The 19,655-nt window shown below is 38.3% G+C and overlaps 1 protein-coding gene across 1 annotated transcript in view; it reads left to right on the top strand.

Moving 5' to 3' along the window:
* Window positions 1–19,655, top strand: part of LOC140135421 (phosphoenolpyruvate carboxykinase, cytosolic [GTP]-like) — a 42,739-nt gene that overhangs the window by 14,414 nt on the left and 8,670 nt on the right. Inside the window, exons 4-7 of the mRNA XM_072156915.1 lie at window positions 9,713–9,916; window positions 12,790–12,977; window positions 16,402–16,740; window positions 17,758–17,959. Of these exons, the coding sequence (XP_072013016.1) occupies window positions 9,713–9,916; window positions 12,790–12,977; window positions 16,402–16,740; window positions 17,758–17,959 (933 nt within the window). The remainder of the gene's footprint in view (window positions 1–9,712; window positions 9,917–12,789; window positions 12,978–16,401; window positions 16,741–17,757; window positions 17,960–19,655) is intronic.

The following is a 19,655-nucleotide window of genomic DNA, read 5'->3' on the forward strand; positions in this document are numbered from 1 at the left end:
GCCTTAATATTGACCCAGAGTGTACGGTGTGTGGTTTTTGTTTAGTACATGTAAAACAGCCATTTGGCCATTTGAAGTTGATTGAAATGTTTTGAAAATAATAAAGTTTTCAGTGACTTTTAGAGCCATAGGCTCAGGACCTTCAAAAAAAAAATCCTGACCAACTGACCTTACTTGGCAAGTCCATCCGCCTGCAGTTAGGCTTTTTTTTTTATAGTTTTTTTTTGTGTGTGTCTTCTTGTCTAACCAAAATTTACCATGTGGGTTCTGACTTCTTGGGTTAAATTATTTGACAACTTTCAAAGTTTATCTTGAGTGTTATGCCTCCACATACATCAACCTTAGCGTAAGAAGAGGAATACTGTACTCAATCTATATTGTACATAAACTTTATGATGTAGTTGACACTCTCACATTAAAATTAATTCATTTAATAATCTATGCCGGTATAACAAAACTAACTAACTAACTCTAGATGTTTGCACTATAACCGCACCAAGGACCAGGGCTGGGGCACTTGTCAATACAGGGCACAGACTGGGCACAGTGAATCCCAGGCGACTATGGGTCAAACTTATGCATGATACATGGCATTTATATGTATGGACTTTGGTAACATGTCCTCTTCAGAATACCACTCAACACTATAAAGTCGTCATTATCAATATGATAACATAATCTGTGTAATGTGTAAACATACATTGTAAAAGTAATTGCTATTATGCGACAAGCATTTCTTGCATGTCACATGTATTTGTGACACATTCACTGTGAAACCATAAGTACTCGTTTTGGACAAATCTACTCGTATTCAATCTCTAGCTAACAATGGGCCATAAACCATTGTGATGGCAAAGAAACTAGTAGCAAATACGAGAAGTACAGAGCACCCTAATCGATATGATTTCCACCCAATGCAGTCGACAGTCAAGACCATCCAAAATGAATGCAGTATTCAACACCCTCGCGATCGATACCGGCACGCGACAGCCAGTACTTTGTTTATTTATTTATAGCATCAAACCATCGAGATAAAAATTTAACAGTAGGCTACAATTCGCGTTTATCATATTTTAATATTATTATAAATCGTGATGTCAGGATCATCTAATGATGTAAATTCGCGATGTCAGGTCATGCAGGATCAGCATTTTTTTTATCAAAAAAAAGTTTACCGATGGATCACACATGCATGATTGAAGAACATAAACCTGTCGCGCATATTTATTCATGTTAATAACGGCAAGTTTCCTTGTCTTCTTCTAGTCTTGAGCCTTTGTCCACGGTTTATACAAAGTACTAAACGCTTTGTTTTTTGGTCATTTTGTTTTTATAGAAAAAGCAAACATAAACATACAAATCACCGCAAGTACAAGAGGATTTATCAATTGATAAAAATCCGTAAGACATAAATTAAAATACCGTCGAAAGTTATTCTACTCAGCCACGACTGCCCAGCGATTTATCATTTATGAGCGGGGTGTTGCGCGGCTTATAAAGCCTATTATCCAATTTGCTCTTCTTTGTCGAGCACTTGATAAGTACAAACACATTTGAGAGAGGTACTTCACCAATCCAATCAAATACAGTCGTTTAAAACTCCTTTCTTGACCATGTTCCGAAGTATAAAACAACGTGCTGATTATTCACAAAAAATTCTGAAACATGGTCTAAACCGGTCGTGCGAAATTTCATACCGGGCATGATTAAAATGTTATGTATTATAGGGCGTACTAGTTACATGTTTAAAATTACATTTGTATTCATTTAGTTTCTAATGTATTTTTCATAAAGATGTATTGTAATAGAGTAGCTAACAATTTGTGCAAATGTGTGTATCCAGGAAAGTTGAGAAAGATCATTATCCTGGGTGTGTATCATCATATCATTACTCAATATCTAATTGTAAAAAAGAAATAGATATGAAGAACCACCGAAAAATAAATAACATGTATCGATGGAAGAACATGATGAAAATATACAGTAGGCCTAGGCCCTAGATCATTGGGCTTAAATTTATTCCCTTCGGTTCGTTACAAAATGTCACCGTAGAAAGTAGGATTTCTCTGCTGTGCTCTGGGTCATACCCAGATTATTCTGCTACCAGAGTTGAAGAGAGAAACAAAGAAGCATGAAACCAAACCAAATGACTTCCCGAGCTCCGTCCCATCGCCGGTATCACTCAGATTATCTACATGTAAAAACAACGTCGATAGTCCGAAACACTCAACAGTCTTCATGTGAGGATAGGAAAGAGAAGGTCGTGAGTTTCGGGCTACTTATGAAGCTTTTTCTTCACGTTCTCGTTCTTCACCACAAAATCATCATCACCATTACCGGGCACCATTGATGTTTCTTGCCGAGTCGACAAGTGCCGTGGCCCCGGGCGTGGCCCGTATGCGTCTGTGGGAGCTTGAGGACCCGGCCTTTTTTTTGGCTTAAATATCTTACCTTTAGGCCTATATTAAATCTATCATCGAAAATATAAAAGCTGCAATTATATATTCCAGAAATAATGTCCATGTTCCATTAAATAGAAATGGCCTGACATCGAATGCCTTTCCGTCTTCTTCTTTGAGGCGATAAAATCCTATCATCGAAAATATAAAAGCTGCAATTATATATTCCAGAAATAATGTCCATAGATGTTCCATTAAATAGAAATGGCCCGACATCGAATGCCTTTCCGTCTTCTTCTTTGAGGCGATAAAATCCTGGGATGTATTCACGATTTTCATTTTCCTGAAGAGCTGTTCATTCCTATTTTGATACTTCCTTATTTATTTATTCCAGGTATGTGTGTGTGAGAGAGTGATTAAGAAAGGCACAAGAAAAAGGGTTGATGGAAGAGAAGATCAAAGATTCCTTGGAGAAGATCCCGTATCAACCAAATCATTCAAAACATTTCACCAGTCGTCCGTCCTCATTTGAAACGCACCTGCTGTCGCGCACAATTCAAAACATTCCCACGGCTCCAGATGCAAATCCAGGGTTTTGTAGAATACACAGGGTCGCCGTCTAGGGTATATGTGCTGCGCCGCATTCCATTGTACCAGGTCCATCCACCGTCACCATGGTAACTCACAGTTAAGACGGGATGATACCATAACACGTGTGTGCTTGCTTGTCTTCATAAATCATCGGAAGAGATACGATATACGCCAAGTTTTGAAGTTGTAAACAATTGATAATTTGTCCCAGGCTGTTTGTAATAATAAATGTTTTGCTAATTATCATATCTACGAATCTTTCAAGATGGGACGCACCATTTGATACTCGGGGGGTTGGAAGTTGGGGTTAGGGAAAGAATTTTTTTTTAATTCCATGCATAGGTGGGGAAAATACTTTTTTTGTGTGTGTTTTGGTGGGGAAAGTTTTTTTTTTTGCTCATGTTGTGGGTGAGGTTTTTTTTCAAAAAACTTCCTACCCCCACCCTGAGAAACGTGGGTCACGTGATCAATAATTTATATGATTAATACTGGTAGTCAGGCTGTCTGTGACTCTCACGGTCTGTGAGTCTGTCGGTGCACCTATTTTCTCGGAGACTAGGGGTCGATACGTTCCTCAAACTTGGTGGGTGGGTGCATCTTGACCCAATACAGAACAAGTTTGTATTGGTTAGTGGGTCAAGGTCACCCAAAGTTATCTAGGGGTCATCTAAGGTCAAATGAGCAAAACTGTCGTATGGGTATATGAAACTTGGTGGGTACAGTCAACATTTAGAGCCAAATTTTTGGAAGGTCGTCCAAGGTCATCCAGGGGTCAGCTGAGGTCAAATTAGTAAATACTGTCATATGGGCTTGAAACTTGGTGGGTGTAGGCCCCTACATTCAACATTTTAGAGCCAAATTTTTGGAAGGTCATTTCCGGGTCACCAGGGGTCATCCGAGGTCAATTTTAGTATAAACTGTTGGATGGGCATGAAACTTGGTGGGTACAGTCTGGCGGAAAATGAAACCGAAGTTTGATGGCCTCGTGATTCAAACGGCACATGTACGTGTTCCCGGAGTGATGATGCATATGATGTGGACTGAGACTAGACAAGTATCTATACCGGGACTAGTACCCATGGAACTCTTACTTCCACGGTATTCCCCACATTCGCCTGCCAAAAAATCGTTGTCTCCACCTAAATGAATTCCTATACTCATTTTGTTTCTGATCCCGTAATGACCGAATGAAAAAATCAACTGGTTTTATGCATGAGCGCAAAAATTGTGTTTCAATTCTGCGCTCAATAATGTTTTATCACCTGCTTAGGCCTACTCATGCTATGTTTTATGTTATATAGTCTTGGTGGTATGTAGGGTTTCACCTTGCCCCCCCTCAAACTCTGCATTACCCCCCTACATGACACACACACTTCACGAACCAATTCAAAGAATTGAGCCGGAAATGTAAAATGTTAGTTTTATGCACCTAAATCCGAATTTGTGTTTGTGTTTGCATCTAAAATTATTAACCTATAAATCACATGAGCTTGGGGGTATTTAGGTGAGTGTAGGGTGTGTGTTTGTGTGGGTCGGAGACCGACGGATGTACTTTGTAGGTTCTCCCTACTCATTTGTTTTTGATCCCGGACGCATACGGCGTAATGACTGAATGAAAATCACCGGTTTCATGCATGAGCGCAAAAGTCTTGTTCCCAATTCTGCGCTCATTAATGTTTATCATGTGCTGGGGTGTATTTAGGTGTGTGTCAGCTGGTGTGTATGGGTCGGTGTAGGCCTACACTCTAATATCGCACTATTCTCTTTTTTAATTGAAACCCTACTCATTTTGTTTCTGTTGATCGAATGACAATCACCGGTTTCATGCATGAGCGCAAAAGTCTCATTTCCGAATTGTGCGCTCAATATTAAATGTTTTGTCATAATGCTTAGGTGTATTTGGGCGTGTGTATGATGGGGTTTGGGGTCGGGTATACACTGTAATTTCGTATAGCATTCAATTTAAAATTAATTCCTACTCATTTGTTTCTGATCCCGTAATGACCGAATGAAAATCGCCCAGTTTCTTTATGCATGAGCGCAAAATTCTCATTTCCGAATTCTGCGCTCAATTATGTTTTGTCATAATGCTGGGGTGTATTTGGGTGTGTGTCTGCTGGGGTGTGTGGGTCGGGGGTTCACTCGAATATCGTGCTAGTCAATTTTAGATGAATTCCTACTCATTTGTTACTGATCCGGTGATGACCGAGATCTACTCACTCGGTTTATGCGAGGGTGCTAAGGTCTCGTTGCGGAATGCTGCTCTTAATAATGTTTTAGGTGCTTGAGTGTAGGGGTGGGGTGCGTGTGTGTGTGGGGGGGTGCTGGGGAGGGGTGTTCGTGTGTAAGTGTGGGTCGGATGGACGCTCTAATTTTGTACTATCCATTTTTTTATTAGAATTTTTGATCCCGTAATGACTGAATGAAAATAGGCCTACATGGTATTATGCATGAGCGCAAAACTTGAAGTCTCGTTTCCAAATTATGCGCTCAATACAAGCATGATCTAAGAATTTTATAATTATGTGCTTGTACTTTTTGTTGTACGTGTATAGAATGGGATGAACGTGGGGGGACCTGCTGACCCCAAACAAAATCTACTCCCCCTTGGCATAAAATGGAAAAAAAAACCCAAAACATTGAAATATAATATTACTAGGCGGTTACCCATATTTGGCGGTTCTCGGCTGGGCGCGATTACTTGGCTGATGGTAACTGAAGCCACCAAGTGTCATGCCCATATGATAGTTTTTACTAATTTGACCTCAGATAACCCTGGTGACCCCAAAATGACCTTCCAAAAATTTGGCTCTAAATGTTGACTGTACCCACCAAGTTTCATGCCAATACAACAGTTTTTACTAATTTGACCTCAGATGACCCATGGGTGACCTCAAATGACCCCAAAATGACCTTGCAAAATTTTGGCTCTAAATGTTGTCTGTACCCACCAAGTTTCATGCACATATGATAGGTTTTAGTAGTTTGACCTCAGATGACCCCAAAAATGATCTTCCAAAATTTTAGCTCTAAATGTTGACTGTACCTCACAAGTTTCATGCCCATATGACAGTTTTAGTAATTTGACCTCAGATGACCCCTGGGAGGGGGCCCGAGGTCAGATGATTTACGAACATAACCTTCTTGCCAGGACAGAACTACACCCACCCATCGTGGTTTTTTTTAACGCACTCGGGGAAGAGACGGGGCCCATGGGGCACCCACCCACCCCTTTAACCATAAATCATTGCAGAAAACATTCCACATTTACCGACCCAGTCGGACCCACCACCGCCCTGCATTAACTCTGCCCCCCCAGCCGGTAAACATGCACATGGGCCCTGCACCTCACCATGCTCACCTCAAAAGCACCCCTCCCACCCTCCCACTAAAATTCCCGTGCAAGCCACTGCGCATTTTAATACAAGGTCTGTGGTCTATTTAGGGACGCACCATTAGATTCTAAGGGTGGGGGTAGGAAGTTTTTCAAAAAAAAAACTTCACTACATGAGCAAAAAAAAAAAAAACTTTCCCCACCAACACTAAAAAAAACCAAAAAAAAAACTTCCCCACCTAACTGTGTATAAATGCATGAACCTCCCCCGACCCCAACTTCCTACCCCCGAGTATCAAATGGTGCGTCCCTTATAATGTTTGGATCAGAGCATGGACCAAAAATTGTGACCGCACACACGCACACCTGTGTAGGCGCCATTTAAGTCTGGTATAAAAAAACACTCCTCAAAAACTAAAAAAAATCATCAATTGGTATGTACATGCACTCTGCAGCTATGGTACTAGCTAGGGATTTTCCCATGTTGTCGCAATCATCTGTCGCCACCTAAAAACCTATAAATAGAACCAATAAATAATGACTTGGGAGTCGGAGATTTTATTAGGGTGTTCTATTTGATGTTTCTTCCAGGTTTCCTACAGATCCTTTTAGCGCATGATTTTTATTTATATTCATTATTAGGGGTGGTGCAATAATTATGTGTACTCCTGGGGTGAATTCTCAAAATGGTCTGCCAAAAACGCTTGCCCCCCTTTTGATGCCAAAAATCGTTTCCCCCTTTCGACGTGCCAAAAACCTTTGCCCCCCCTTTTGGCGTGCCAAAAATCTTTGCCCCCCCCTTACAAACCCAAATTTAAAACCTTAAATTGTCTTATCATATATGCGAAAGCCTTGCGAGCAGGAAATTTTGCATATTTGAATGTGTTCCTAACGTTTTCCTGTGCTTTTTTAGGGCGTAATGTAGAAACGGTACCCAAAATATCTGTGCCAAAATTGCTTGCCCCCCCTTCGACCTGCCAAAAATCGCTTGACCCCCTTTTGACCTGCCAAAAAAATGCTTGCCCCCCCCTCTGGCCTGCCAAAAATCTTTGCCCCCCTATAATTCACCCCCTCCGGGTACACATAATTATTGCACCACCCCTTATATGGTCTCAGTATTGGTGTAAATTAAATACAGACTATTGTAATGGTTTGATTTAAAAAAAAATTGAAAATCAGTTAAACAAGTTCGTAAAATTACAAGCACATAATTATACAGATTCTGATGAAATTGAAAATATAATTTCCCCAAATTACACGTTTGTTTACATTTTATGTGCACGCTGTAAATCATGTACTCTCCGACGAAATGTGGTGCTAAAAATAGGTACCATATACCATGTGTTCCCTGGGCATGGATACCCTCATTTAAATAACTAGGGCGGTCACGACCGCTTCCCAGAAATAACATCAATGAGGTTCGCTCATCAAAGTCAGTTAATACACATGGATGAGGGAATTCAACTTTCAATATAAACAACTCAACTGTATCGCAATGAAAATGATAAATTCAGCATGTTCAGTTGGGCTGAAATCGAATCAACTGATCCGGCGGGCGCTGGCCTAATTTTAAATTGCTTAATGGACATTCCCGAGACATTCACGAGTCCGGTCCATTTGCATTATCATATCAGTAAAAAACAAGATGAAGACCGGAGATGAAGATCACGTTGGTGCTTGGCCGGGCTTTCTTCAGATTCGTGGACGACGGAGTACGACTACGAGTAGGCCTACTGCCCGATACTGCAGGATCGACTTTCAATTCAGGACTCAGTTCAATTTTGTTGATGGTTTATCGACTTTCAACTTTAAATTCACAAATGCTCGGCATGTTGCATAAATTTGGTTATTTCACCGGCCGGGAACTGCCGGGCTGGGTGGCCGGTGGGTCTCGGTGCGGTGTGGGTTATCATCCCGGACTGTCCCGGCCTTCATAACTTATGGGCTTGCACTTGGATCCGGACTTAAGTACGTGATTTATTAATTATGTGCAGTGCTTTGGTTCTAAAAAATTGGAAAGGAGCAGAACACGTCCGTCAAACAATACAACTCATGAACTTACAAGGAATATAAATTGAGATGAAACCCGAGATGAAAGAAGTTACAAGCCAAAAATACGGTAGGCATATAAAACTACATACGCAGGTTGGTTTTTTTTCTTTTTGCTTCACGTCCGTGACGATTTATAAACTTTCAAAACAACGGATATAAAAGACTTTGTCATGATCTTAGTTCTCATTTATAGATATTCTTGATCCATTGGTTATTAATTAGTAGGCCTACTCCGGATCCATGGCAGAGCGGGACAACACAATTTATCGCCAGCCAAACAAATATTATTAATTAAAGACGCAAGCAATCTAATTTTAATTGATACATGATTTTCTCCTTCGTAGTTCAAAAAAAAAGTATGAATAAAAAAAACGTATGAGCTCGTAGGCCTATTCCAAGTATAATGTAAATTTTGAGTGATTTATATTTTAACTTGGTGATCAACACGTGTTGCTGTTGTGTTGCAATCAGTGACAGAAATATTAAACGGCAAACTCTAGAGACAAGAAGATGGTCATGCTAAAAGTAATGTTGATAAAATTAGGTTATTTATATTACTGATTTGACATCCAACAATTTGCTACGATCGATCGAACCTTTTATCACTTTCGGCGACGCTGAAGTATGTACGGTACTTATCTCGGCTCAAGTGGGTTTGGAGCTCCCAAAATAACCAATACACCCAAGCTGTGCATTGGGTGCTTTTTGCTGATTTGCTACTCGTTTTTGCTGCTCGTTTCTCAAGTGGCGATGCTCGTTTTTCAAGTGGCGATGCTCGTTTTTTTGCTACTCAGATTAAAGTGGATTGGGTAACATAACAAAGGAGGAACAATGGTTAATTCCTCATTGTTAGGAGGTTTTGAAAACGAGTAGAAGTGTCCAATACGAGTAGTTTTCCATTACCAGTGATTGCATCCCTAATTTTAAAATGTTCACCATATGATATGTGACATGATCAAGGGGAATGAGTCGCATGTTCGCAATTTTCAATTAAAAGTTTTTTACTTCGTTTTCTTGCAGTTTACGAATGCTACATTTTAGATGCTAACCACATCAGTATTGGATGGGGTTACCGAATTATGAGCAATTATTTTATTTATTAATGGCTGACAAAAAAAAATTGAACAGTATTTTTTATAATTGGCAACATCATGCCACATGTATGTAAATTTATCATAAAAATGATTTTATTTTTATTTCATTGATGATGACTAAAATATCAATGGAGGTGTTTATTATATACAATGTAAATGTTTTTGTCAAGATTGCAAACCTAGTTATAATAATATTGACACCCTGTTTTCTTTCCTTATTTCACTTGTCACTTTTCTTGTAGGTCGTACCATGTATGTGATTCCATTTAGTATGGGTCCTATTGGTTCACCGTTGGGCAAGATCGGTATAGAACTTACAGACTCGCTCTACGTCGTGGCTAGTATGCGAATCATGACCAGAATGGGCGCGGCAGCAATGAAAGCAATCGGTAGCGGTGAATTTGTCAAATGTCTGCACTCAATTGGCCAACCTCTTCCCATGGAAAGTAAGTACATGACAGGATATGTTTCTTGGCAACATGATGAAAAAAATCCCTTTCATTTACTCTTCTAGCATACATGTATATATAAAATGAATATTTAATTAATATTCTAGTAAAATATCTTTACTTCTTTATAATCCTCATTCCACCACCACATACCATAAAATTCCATCTACAAGAATTTATGCCTCTAAATTAGTGGGGTTTTTTTTAACAAAAGAGATGAATGGCAGACACCGACCACAAAAACATTACAACTGGTCTAACAATAATACATGTTTGTACAGCCACCTGTATCAGTAATATAGTTTCAAACTCCAAATAATGTTTTGTGGAGGGTGTCAGCCTTTTGTCGCATTTTGTCAAAAGGATACTCATTTAGAGTTACATGTTTATAGATGAAACTCTATGGTACAGTATCTAGATAGTTTTAACTTAGTAGTAATTTTCAAAGGTGCAGGGTCTACTGGTATTTTCATATGATGTTCCCTGCCTTACATGAAAGTCTATCACCCAAACAATACATGATCATGTATTTTGAGTTAAATCGCTTGGGCAGAATGGGTGGATATTAGAAACCAACAGGTGATGCTTACAGTGATCTTGTAACTACATGGTATCAAAAGACCTCAAGAAGGCTTTTGATACCATCAATCATAGTCTTCTAATTAACAAATTAAAGCAATGTGGTATTTCTGGTTCATGTCTAAAGTGGTTTATATTTTATCTTAGTAATAGGTCACAAGCTGTTAATATTTCTTCTACTATGTCTGACTTTAAAGATGTGAATATTGGTATTCCGCAAGGTACAATCTTAGGGCCTTTATTGTTTATCATTTTTGTAAATTCACTTCCAAACTCTGTTAACTGTAAAACTATAATGTATGCAGATGACAATTCATCTAATGATTCATCACTTCTTCAAGCAGAATTAAATGATAATTTGTCTAATGTTGCCTCTTGGTTGAATGAAAACAATCTCACATTGAATATCAAGAAAACAAAACTCATGATTTTTGGCACAAGTTATATGTTGAATACATTTGATGATATTGATGTTTCATACCATGGTAAAAATATTGAAAGAGTTGATAAATTTAAGTATCTTGGGGTTGTATTTGATGAATTATTATATTGGAATGAACATGTAAGCCATATTTCTTCTAATATCTAAGTCCGTAGACTTAGGTATTATCTTCCAAATGATACCCTTAAAATGCTTGCCAATGCCCTTGTCATGCCACACTTTGACTATTGTAGTCCTGTTTGGACAAATTGCATAAACACCCTTTCAACTTCACTTCAAGTGCACCATAATAGACTTGCTCGTACTCTTTTGTCAGCAGATATAAGAACTCCTATTAATGATATGATGGAGTCTCTTAACTGGGATAAACTACATACAAGATGGGAAAAACAACTTCTGATAATTGTGTTCAAGTGCCTTACCCATAATGCACCATCTTACTTATCCTCTCAATTTATTTATATGCAATCTCTTCATACTCATGGTACCAGAAGCCAAACTTTCAATTCTCTTGCCATTCCAAAATGGAACATAAATCCTGGCAAGAGAACTTTTCACTACAGATCATGTTATGCTTGGAATGAACTCCCTCAAGACATCCGCAGAAACTTTTCTTCCATGACCCTTAATACTTTTAAAACCTGTATTTCAGATTTGTGATTAGATTTTATCAATTTCCACAAATGTATTCAACTTTTTGTCTTTTCTTTGTATCTGATTGCCAAACATGTACATTGTTATAATATTATCAGTATTTATTCATGTAACTATTGGTGTTACCAGACCTAATGTAAAAATGAACCTGATGTACAATGTAACTAATGTATCATGTAACTTTTGAGTCCATGCATTGCTTTTAATTTAATTTATATTTCAAAACCTAGTGTTATGAAATTGTACAATGTATATATGTATATTGTGAATTGTCACTCAGGGCCCCCTTGGAGATCAGTACTAGTTACTGAAGGGGCTACCCTGGTTAAAGAAAGATTAAATAAATAAATAATCCGCGAAATTAATAGTTGGCACACTTGCACTAAACAATGGAAATGCATGCCCTATTAAAAGTGGGGAGGGTCAGACTCCCTCCTATATCCCACCCTTGACTCCCCACCTTTCAATGTTAGAGGGTCTCACGGACCTGTTGACAACATGGCTTGGTCCAACATTGAATTGGGGGAGCGGGGGCAGAGATACCAAAACACAGGCAAAGTGTGCCAACCTTTTTTTCGTGGATTGTAGTCCGATTCCTGTGGCTGTCTCAAACTGCGCTGTACAGAATCCAATTTGTAAAACAGTGCTACTCTTGTAGTCACTCCGCTGATGGCTCTCTAAACTGCTCTATTCCAACTTTTTAAAGTTGTAAAATAGTAAAATGTGTAAATAGAACAACATACTGTTGGTGGTGCACCTAGGTTACTTGCATTATAAGAACAAATTATAAACTTTCTTCATATTCCAAAGTACATGTATCAACTTTGATGGGTAAAATTGATTCCATATAGTTATATTTCTTTTCAATGATATCATCATTGTACACATCAATATCGTAATGCAAGTTAAATTTCCATCTTGTTCAGATTGGGTGCCACAAGCTTCACTCTTTGCATCATCCACATCTCTTCACTCGTCATGTTCTTATGGTTTATCTTATGTAGTAATATCATAATGTACTATTCTTGCATTTTCAATTTTTATAACGTTGATGTGAAGTGAGATGAAAACAAATGAACATGAACTTGATTAGGTAGCTAATTAGGTCATTCATCTAAAAATACTGTTTGAATGAATAGTAATATTGTAATATTTATATACCACTTATCATCTTGCTTGATTTATTTGTGTACAGAGAAACCAACAAATCACTGGCCATGTAATCCACCCAAGACATTGATTACCCACATCCCAGACAAGAGAGAGATAGCCTCATTTGGTAGCGGTTATGGCGGCAACTCATTGCTCGGCAAGAAGTGCTTTGCTCTCAGAATAGCATCTAGAATCGCAAAGGACGAGGGCTGGTTAGCAGAACACATGCTGGTAAGAGACTGCAACAAATTGCTAAAGGGATTGGTGATTTGTAGAGCTGCACGTCTTTGGCTTTTTAGTAGTCGCAACATACTGCTCATAAATATAAACATATTGTCATATAGACCAATTTCATGAATATGAACAACATTTAAAAACAATTTTGATTGATTGATTGAATTTATTTGAATTAACAATATTAAAAGATAATAATATTGCACATTATTATGTTTTGATGAGTCAAAGTGTGTGAAAATATTGGATCCAACATAATAATGATAAAATTGGATGCTTTATGCTCCAATATTTATTGGTCTCGCTATGAGTTTAAAATATTGTACTCGACTACGTCTCGTCCAATATTTTAAACTCATAGCTCGACCAATAAATATGGGCTCAAACGATCCAATTTTATATCAAAATTGTACATCTTAAAAAGTACATTGTAAAAAAACATTAAAAACATCTTGAAAAAGAGGCAGATTTACAAAAAAAAGAAGAAAAAAATTTTAAATAAAAGATTACAATTCAAACTTGTTAAAACGGGATCACTTAAGACATGAAAGTCATAAATGAATAAGAACTTATTTCCAATGTGGTCCTTGAAAAGAGGCTAAAATTATCAAATTGAAAGCACAAATTTGAAGGAAAAAATATATGTCATAAAAACTAAATAAAATTGCTCTACTACTGTTGAATTGCATGTACATAGAAATATGTTTTTCTGTATCAAAAGCGGGATCAAAAGATGAAAATTTGCATGTAAACTATTTCATCATGGATTAAATTCTAAAACTAACACAAGGATACCAGTGTTAATGTGATTGTCCTGGATACATTAAGTTTGTTTATCTTATAAGAGATCTTGCAGGATATGTGTGGGTTGTCTGAGTAAATGTGGTAATGGTATCAAGTTTGCATCCTATGTATATCAATCTTTATGCATGTGAGAGTGTGTCATACAGTGGGGTATTCTATTGAAAGTCCACACTACCCCTGGGGAAGATGTAAGAAATATCTTCCACTTGGGGTGTATGATTTTTAAAGGGAATCACCACATTCAGCAGCTCCATTTGAATTTCATACACCCTGTGAAGAAAATTCAACCTTAATCTTCTGATATAGGGAGGGTGAGTTTCAAATATTCATTTAAAATTCATACTCCCCCTGTGGAAGATTGCAAATTCCACAGAGGTAGTATGAATTTTAAATAGAATATCCCAATTATGAGGTTATTTTTGTTGTCTGACTTGGCTATAAAATAAGATGCCGTTTGACCTGAAATTACTCATTCAAAAGCTGCTTACTGTTAATTCATAACCTCATTAATATACGCGATACATGCGATCCGTGGACCTCCACGCTGTCAGCGTAAATATTAGTAACCTCCACGTGCGCTGTGTTGTGCGTCAAACAAATTGCTTTGGACCTTGGAATATCCCTCGGGGCTGCGCCCCTTGGAATATTCCTCGGTTCCAAAGGCAAAATGTTTAGATTTTTCACAATGCCCTCCAAATAACCGATCGCAGTTCTCTCTCTCTCTCTCTCTAGGTGCCATATCCTAAGACGTTGGCGATCATGTCATGCCACAATTCTCTGTTATAAGCCATCTCCAGAAGCTCTGTCGCTTTATGTTCAGCTCCCCTTTCTTTTAGCCAGTCTTTCAGATTTGATAACCACATCACTCTCTTGCTGCCTCTGCTCCTTGTTCCTTCTATTCTTCCTGTCAATACTAGGTTCTCGAAACCATCCTTTCTGAGGATATGACCAAGGAATTTGAGCTGCTTAACTCTGATTTCACGTAACAGCTTCCTGTTCACATTTGCTCTACTTAGGACATCGTCATTAGACACTTTATCAGTCCACGGATCTTCATCATTCTTCTAAGGAACCACATCTCGCAGCTCTCCAATCTTCTTTTAATGTCTGTTGTTATTGACCATGCTTCACTTCCATACATTAATACAGGGATGACATAGCAGTTGAGTACCAATTCTGGTCTTTATACTGAGGGCACTGTTTTTTAGGATCTTGTCTAATTTTGAGAACGCAGACTTAGCCAGTGCAATCCTTCTCTTAACCTCCTTAATACATCTGGCATCTTCTGTAATTAGACTGCCAAGGTAGTTGAAGGAGGAAACTTGCTTAATTCTTTGATCATTCACCTTCAATATGCATGTTGGGCTTTCAGTCTTTGATACCACCATACATTCTGTCTTCTTGCAATTTAACGATAAACCTTTCCTCTCACTTTCCTGAACCACCACATCAAGAAGCCTTTGCAGATCCTCCTCAGACTCAGCTAATAGGACAGTGTCATCTGCATATCTTATGTTCGTGATGTTATGTCCACCTATACCGAGACCATTTTCCTTTTCTAGCTCCCTTAGGATCAGCTCACTGTAATAATTAAAGAGATCTGGTGACATCACACATCCCTGTCTGACTCCTCTCTTAATGCTTGTATATTCACTACAATCTCCATCCACCCTTATGCACGCTGTTTGGTTCCAATAAAGGTTCTGCAACAGTCGTAGGTCATTTCCATGCAGGTCTAGTTTACCAAGATCTTCAAAAAGCTGATCATGTCTCACCTTGTGAACGGCTTTTGAGTAGTCAATGAAACACATGAAAACATCCTTCTGCATCTCTACCGCTCTCTCTGTTATCATTCTCAAGACATAAATCGCATTCCTGGTACCAGCATCTTCTACAAAGCCGAACTGCTCTTTACCAATCTCAGGTTTTATTCTACTTCTTGCACGGAGTAACAGGATTCTTAGAATTATCTTCGTAACATGGCTCATAAGGCTAATTGTGCGGTGTTGTTCACAATCCACAGCGCCAGGTTTCTTGGGAAGAGCAATAAAGATTGATTTGCGCAGTTATTAACCTCTAAATCATGCATAGGACAAGAAAAATTTTAATTCAGGTACACAATGCTGCTTTGTGTTTATAATGCTTATACACCTTACTTTAATGATTTTCTTTTGTATGGGTTTGGGAGCCGCTGTACTAGGAAGTATCAAAAAGGCTCCACTATAGCAAACAAGTAATCGCAGTGAGATAATCAATTCACACATCAGAGTATACAACAAATACTTCTTTAACTCTGTCTAATCTTGAGACTAAACTTAATTTCCAGTGATTAAACTTTTAATCTTTTCCTTTTAGTCAGGACCAAAACCTAACTATTAGGAAAAAAATGAAACATGTATGACCACATTAAATGTTGAAGGACTCACACAGTGAACTATTTATTTACTATAACTCAAGTTGTTCTTCAAGTGCAAATTGCATTAATATGTTCTTACAAATATGCTTATTTTCATATTTAAAAAACAGTTTACAAGATTATTTGATGTTGAAATGTGTACAAAGTGCAGAAAAAATGGTTGGAAGTTACATTTTGATATTTATTCCTCTTTCAAAACAGATTCTTGGTCTCACGAATCCCCAAGGTGAAAAGAGGTATGTTGCTGCAGCGTTCCCCAGCGCATGCGGCAAAACCAACTTGGCCATGATTAACCCTACACTCCCTGGCTGGAAGGCCGAGTGCGTTGGCGACGATATCGCGTGGATGAAATTTGACGAAGAGGGCAGGCTCCGTGCTATCAACCCAGAATATGGGTTCTTTGGTGTCGCACCAGGAACGTCACATGATACCAATCCAAACGCCATGGAAACGATCAAGTCAAACACGGTATTCACAAATGTAGCAGAGACTGGTGATGGTGGCTTCTTCTGGGAAGGACTTGAGAAAGAGGTTGATAAGGTATGTCTGTGATTTAGACAAAGAGTGTGAGAGTATTCAGAAAGTAAGCAAGAAAGTTAGGTTTGACCAGATCGTCAGCGTCATCTCAACACACTATCATATCAAAATGGAGATTTTGGCATCAGAAAGAAGCTCACATATATTTCTAATAATCCCAAAGACATTTTAGGTCCGAAATGTGTTCCATTTAGATGTTATGAACGTAAAAGTGATAGCCTCATCTCCCACATGGTGGTTATCTCCCTTACTGTTTTATGAGCTGCTGTGAAACATGTATTTTCTTCTAATAACTGCTAGTGCAATTTCAGGGATGTAAATCTTCCAGAATTCCAGAAATTTGGTGCCCCCCTCCCACCTCCCCCCCCCAAAAAAAAAAATCTGGAAAAAGAATTTTTTTTTGTTGCATTTTTCGGAATTGGATGATGATAATTTGTCATAAAAAGAGCCAAAACAACCTTTTTAGAAATGGTGATACCCTGCAGCCTATTCCCCAGACAAACCCCTCTAAAATGTTCAATACTGTGCGCAAGCCCTCAGCCATCTGTCCAAGGACCAGATGGATTTTCAGGAAATGGATATGTTACCCATTTACATTCTTGCAATTTAACTCTTGAAAAATTTGGGAATCAGATTATTTTGATACACGCATCTATGTGAGGTACAAAACACAATATGAAAAAGTCTGACCACCGACCTTCAAGTGAAAAAATTTTTATTGGTGCATTGTTAGAACTAAAAGATGTATTTGAGAAAGGTTATGATTCCACAGCTTGTGAGAATCAGGTGTGATCTACACACATTTTGCTTATGAGAATCTAAAGGAATTTTTGCACAATTTCAGCCTGGGAAATTCCCCACTGTTTCAAGCAAAGGATTCAGAATTTACTGTTTGAACTTTTAAAATAAAAATTCAAGTTGAATCACCTGTCAAGTGCATAATTACATTCAAATATTCTCTCACTTGCGACATTATTTTAACAATTTCTGGACCATTTTTCCTCACCTTTTTATTTCTAGAATGTTGATATCACAACATGGTTAGGACACAAGAACTGGCACAAAGACATGCTGTCTGATGCAGGAAAGAAGATCTTGTCGGCTCATCCTAATTCTAGATTCTGTGCACCAGCCAGCCAGTGTCCCGTCATGGACCCAGCATGGGAAGATCCTAGGGGTGTACCCATCGATGCCATCATCTTTGGAGGAAGAAGACCTAAAGGTGATTATAGTTTAAAAAATTAATAATAATAATGTACACTTCATAAAGCGCCGGTATCCGTTGAGAGATGCTCATATCGCAAAAATCAACCAATGTTATACAAATATTGACTGCTTTGAGGGGCACAGTTAAAATTATAGGCCGAGGTGATGTCAAACCCGTGACTATGCCCGAAGCGAAGCTGAGGGCATAGTCATGGGTTTGACATCACCGAGGGCCTATAATTTTAAACTGTGCCCCGAATATTAAGCAGTCAATATTTGTTTTATATACCGAATAATATAGATTCTTCTCATTTGATTGGTTAAAAGATTTCCTGAGCTGACAAGGCCTACAAGATGCTGCATAAGCCTTGACTATGAACTGTAACTGAAGTAAAATGCACAGTGCATTAAAAGACCAAGGGTGCAGAATTTGGACCGATAATATCTACCGATTTCACATTTAAAACCCTACCGTTTCTGTGCTAACATCACACACTGCCGAGTCTTCAGATCGTAGTAATTTGTCTAAAAAGTGACATTTGGCAGGTATAAATCCTTGACATGTAACAGATAGTAAACAAATCACGGCACTCACTACGGCGGTGAAAGGTCATTGTCTGCAAGGAGAGCTGTCAAATTCATTGCGAACTGTGACCCGCTAGTCTCTTTTACAAAACTGTAATCAACACTGACCGTATAGTGGGTGCGCAATGTATACGAGCGATCTGTGTATTCGGGGTTGCGAATATCCAATTATTTAGCGGGCACAGCTGAATCTATGCCCGGAGCACAGCTGTTGCTTATGACGTCATCTTGATAGAAAAAGGGGGCACAGATATTTTAATGACTCCACTTTTAACCAATCAGATGAGAGGGATCTATATATGAGGTATATAAACAATAATATTATAACAATCATATACAAAAAACAGTTCACTAGTATTATATAGTTCATGATGTGCATGGAGTCAATTAAATACAATTTGGAACAAATGTATTTAAACTGTACACACTCAGCATAGCGAACTGAAAATGGCAGATTGTTCCAAATTTTTGCAGCTGCAACATGTCATGATCTGCTGGCCCACTGGTTTCTGGCAACTGTTTCTTGGAGAAATCCTTTTGTAGCAGAACAGAGGTTACCAGCTGGTGAATACAGTTCTACAAGTTCAGTTAAATATGCTGAAGCTGATACATATAAAATCTTGTTGACAAACAAGGCTACTTTGAATATAATTCTTTGCTCAACTGGTAGCCAATGCAAGTCATGTAAAACAGGTGTAATGTGCTCATGTGGTTTTCTGAATGTTACAAGTCTGGCAGTAATGTTTTGAATTCTCTGTAGTCTGTGCAGTTCCTAACTCATTTCCGTGGGTCCATAGACTATTTTGAAATTTGACACCTTCAAATCCAAGATGGCATCCAATATAATATGCAAATTAGGTGAAAAATATTTTTTCCCCTTTAATGACTCAAAGGCCCATAGACAAAATTTGGTAATCATAGCACCTTTATTAAAGAAAAAGTGATTTTGATGAGGGTTTTCCCTTAAACTCTTGATGTGTTTTTAACATCTGTGTATTATCTAGACTGGCCCCCAGTCTCGGTTCGGTTCCATCTCTGGATAATGTACATGTAACAATAAATAATTACATAATGCCCTTTGAAAAAAATGCCAAAGTCCTGTAACCCCCCCTTATTTTCCTCAATGC

This window comes from Amphiura filiformis, chromosome 16 (assembly GCF_039555335.1).
Source record: "Amphiura filiformis chromosome 16, Afil_fr2py, whole genome shotgun sequence".
Classification (NCBI taxonomy): Eukaryota; Metazoa; Echinodermata; class Ophiuroidea; order Amphilepidida; family Amphiuridae; genus Amphiura; species Amphiura filiformis.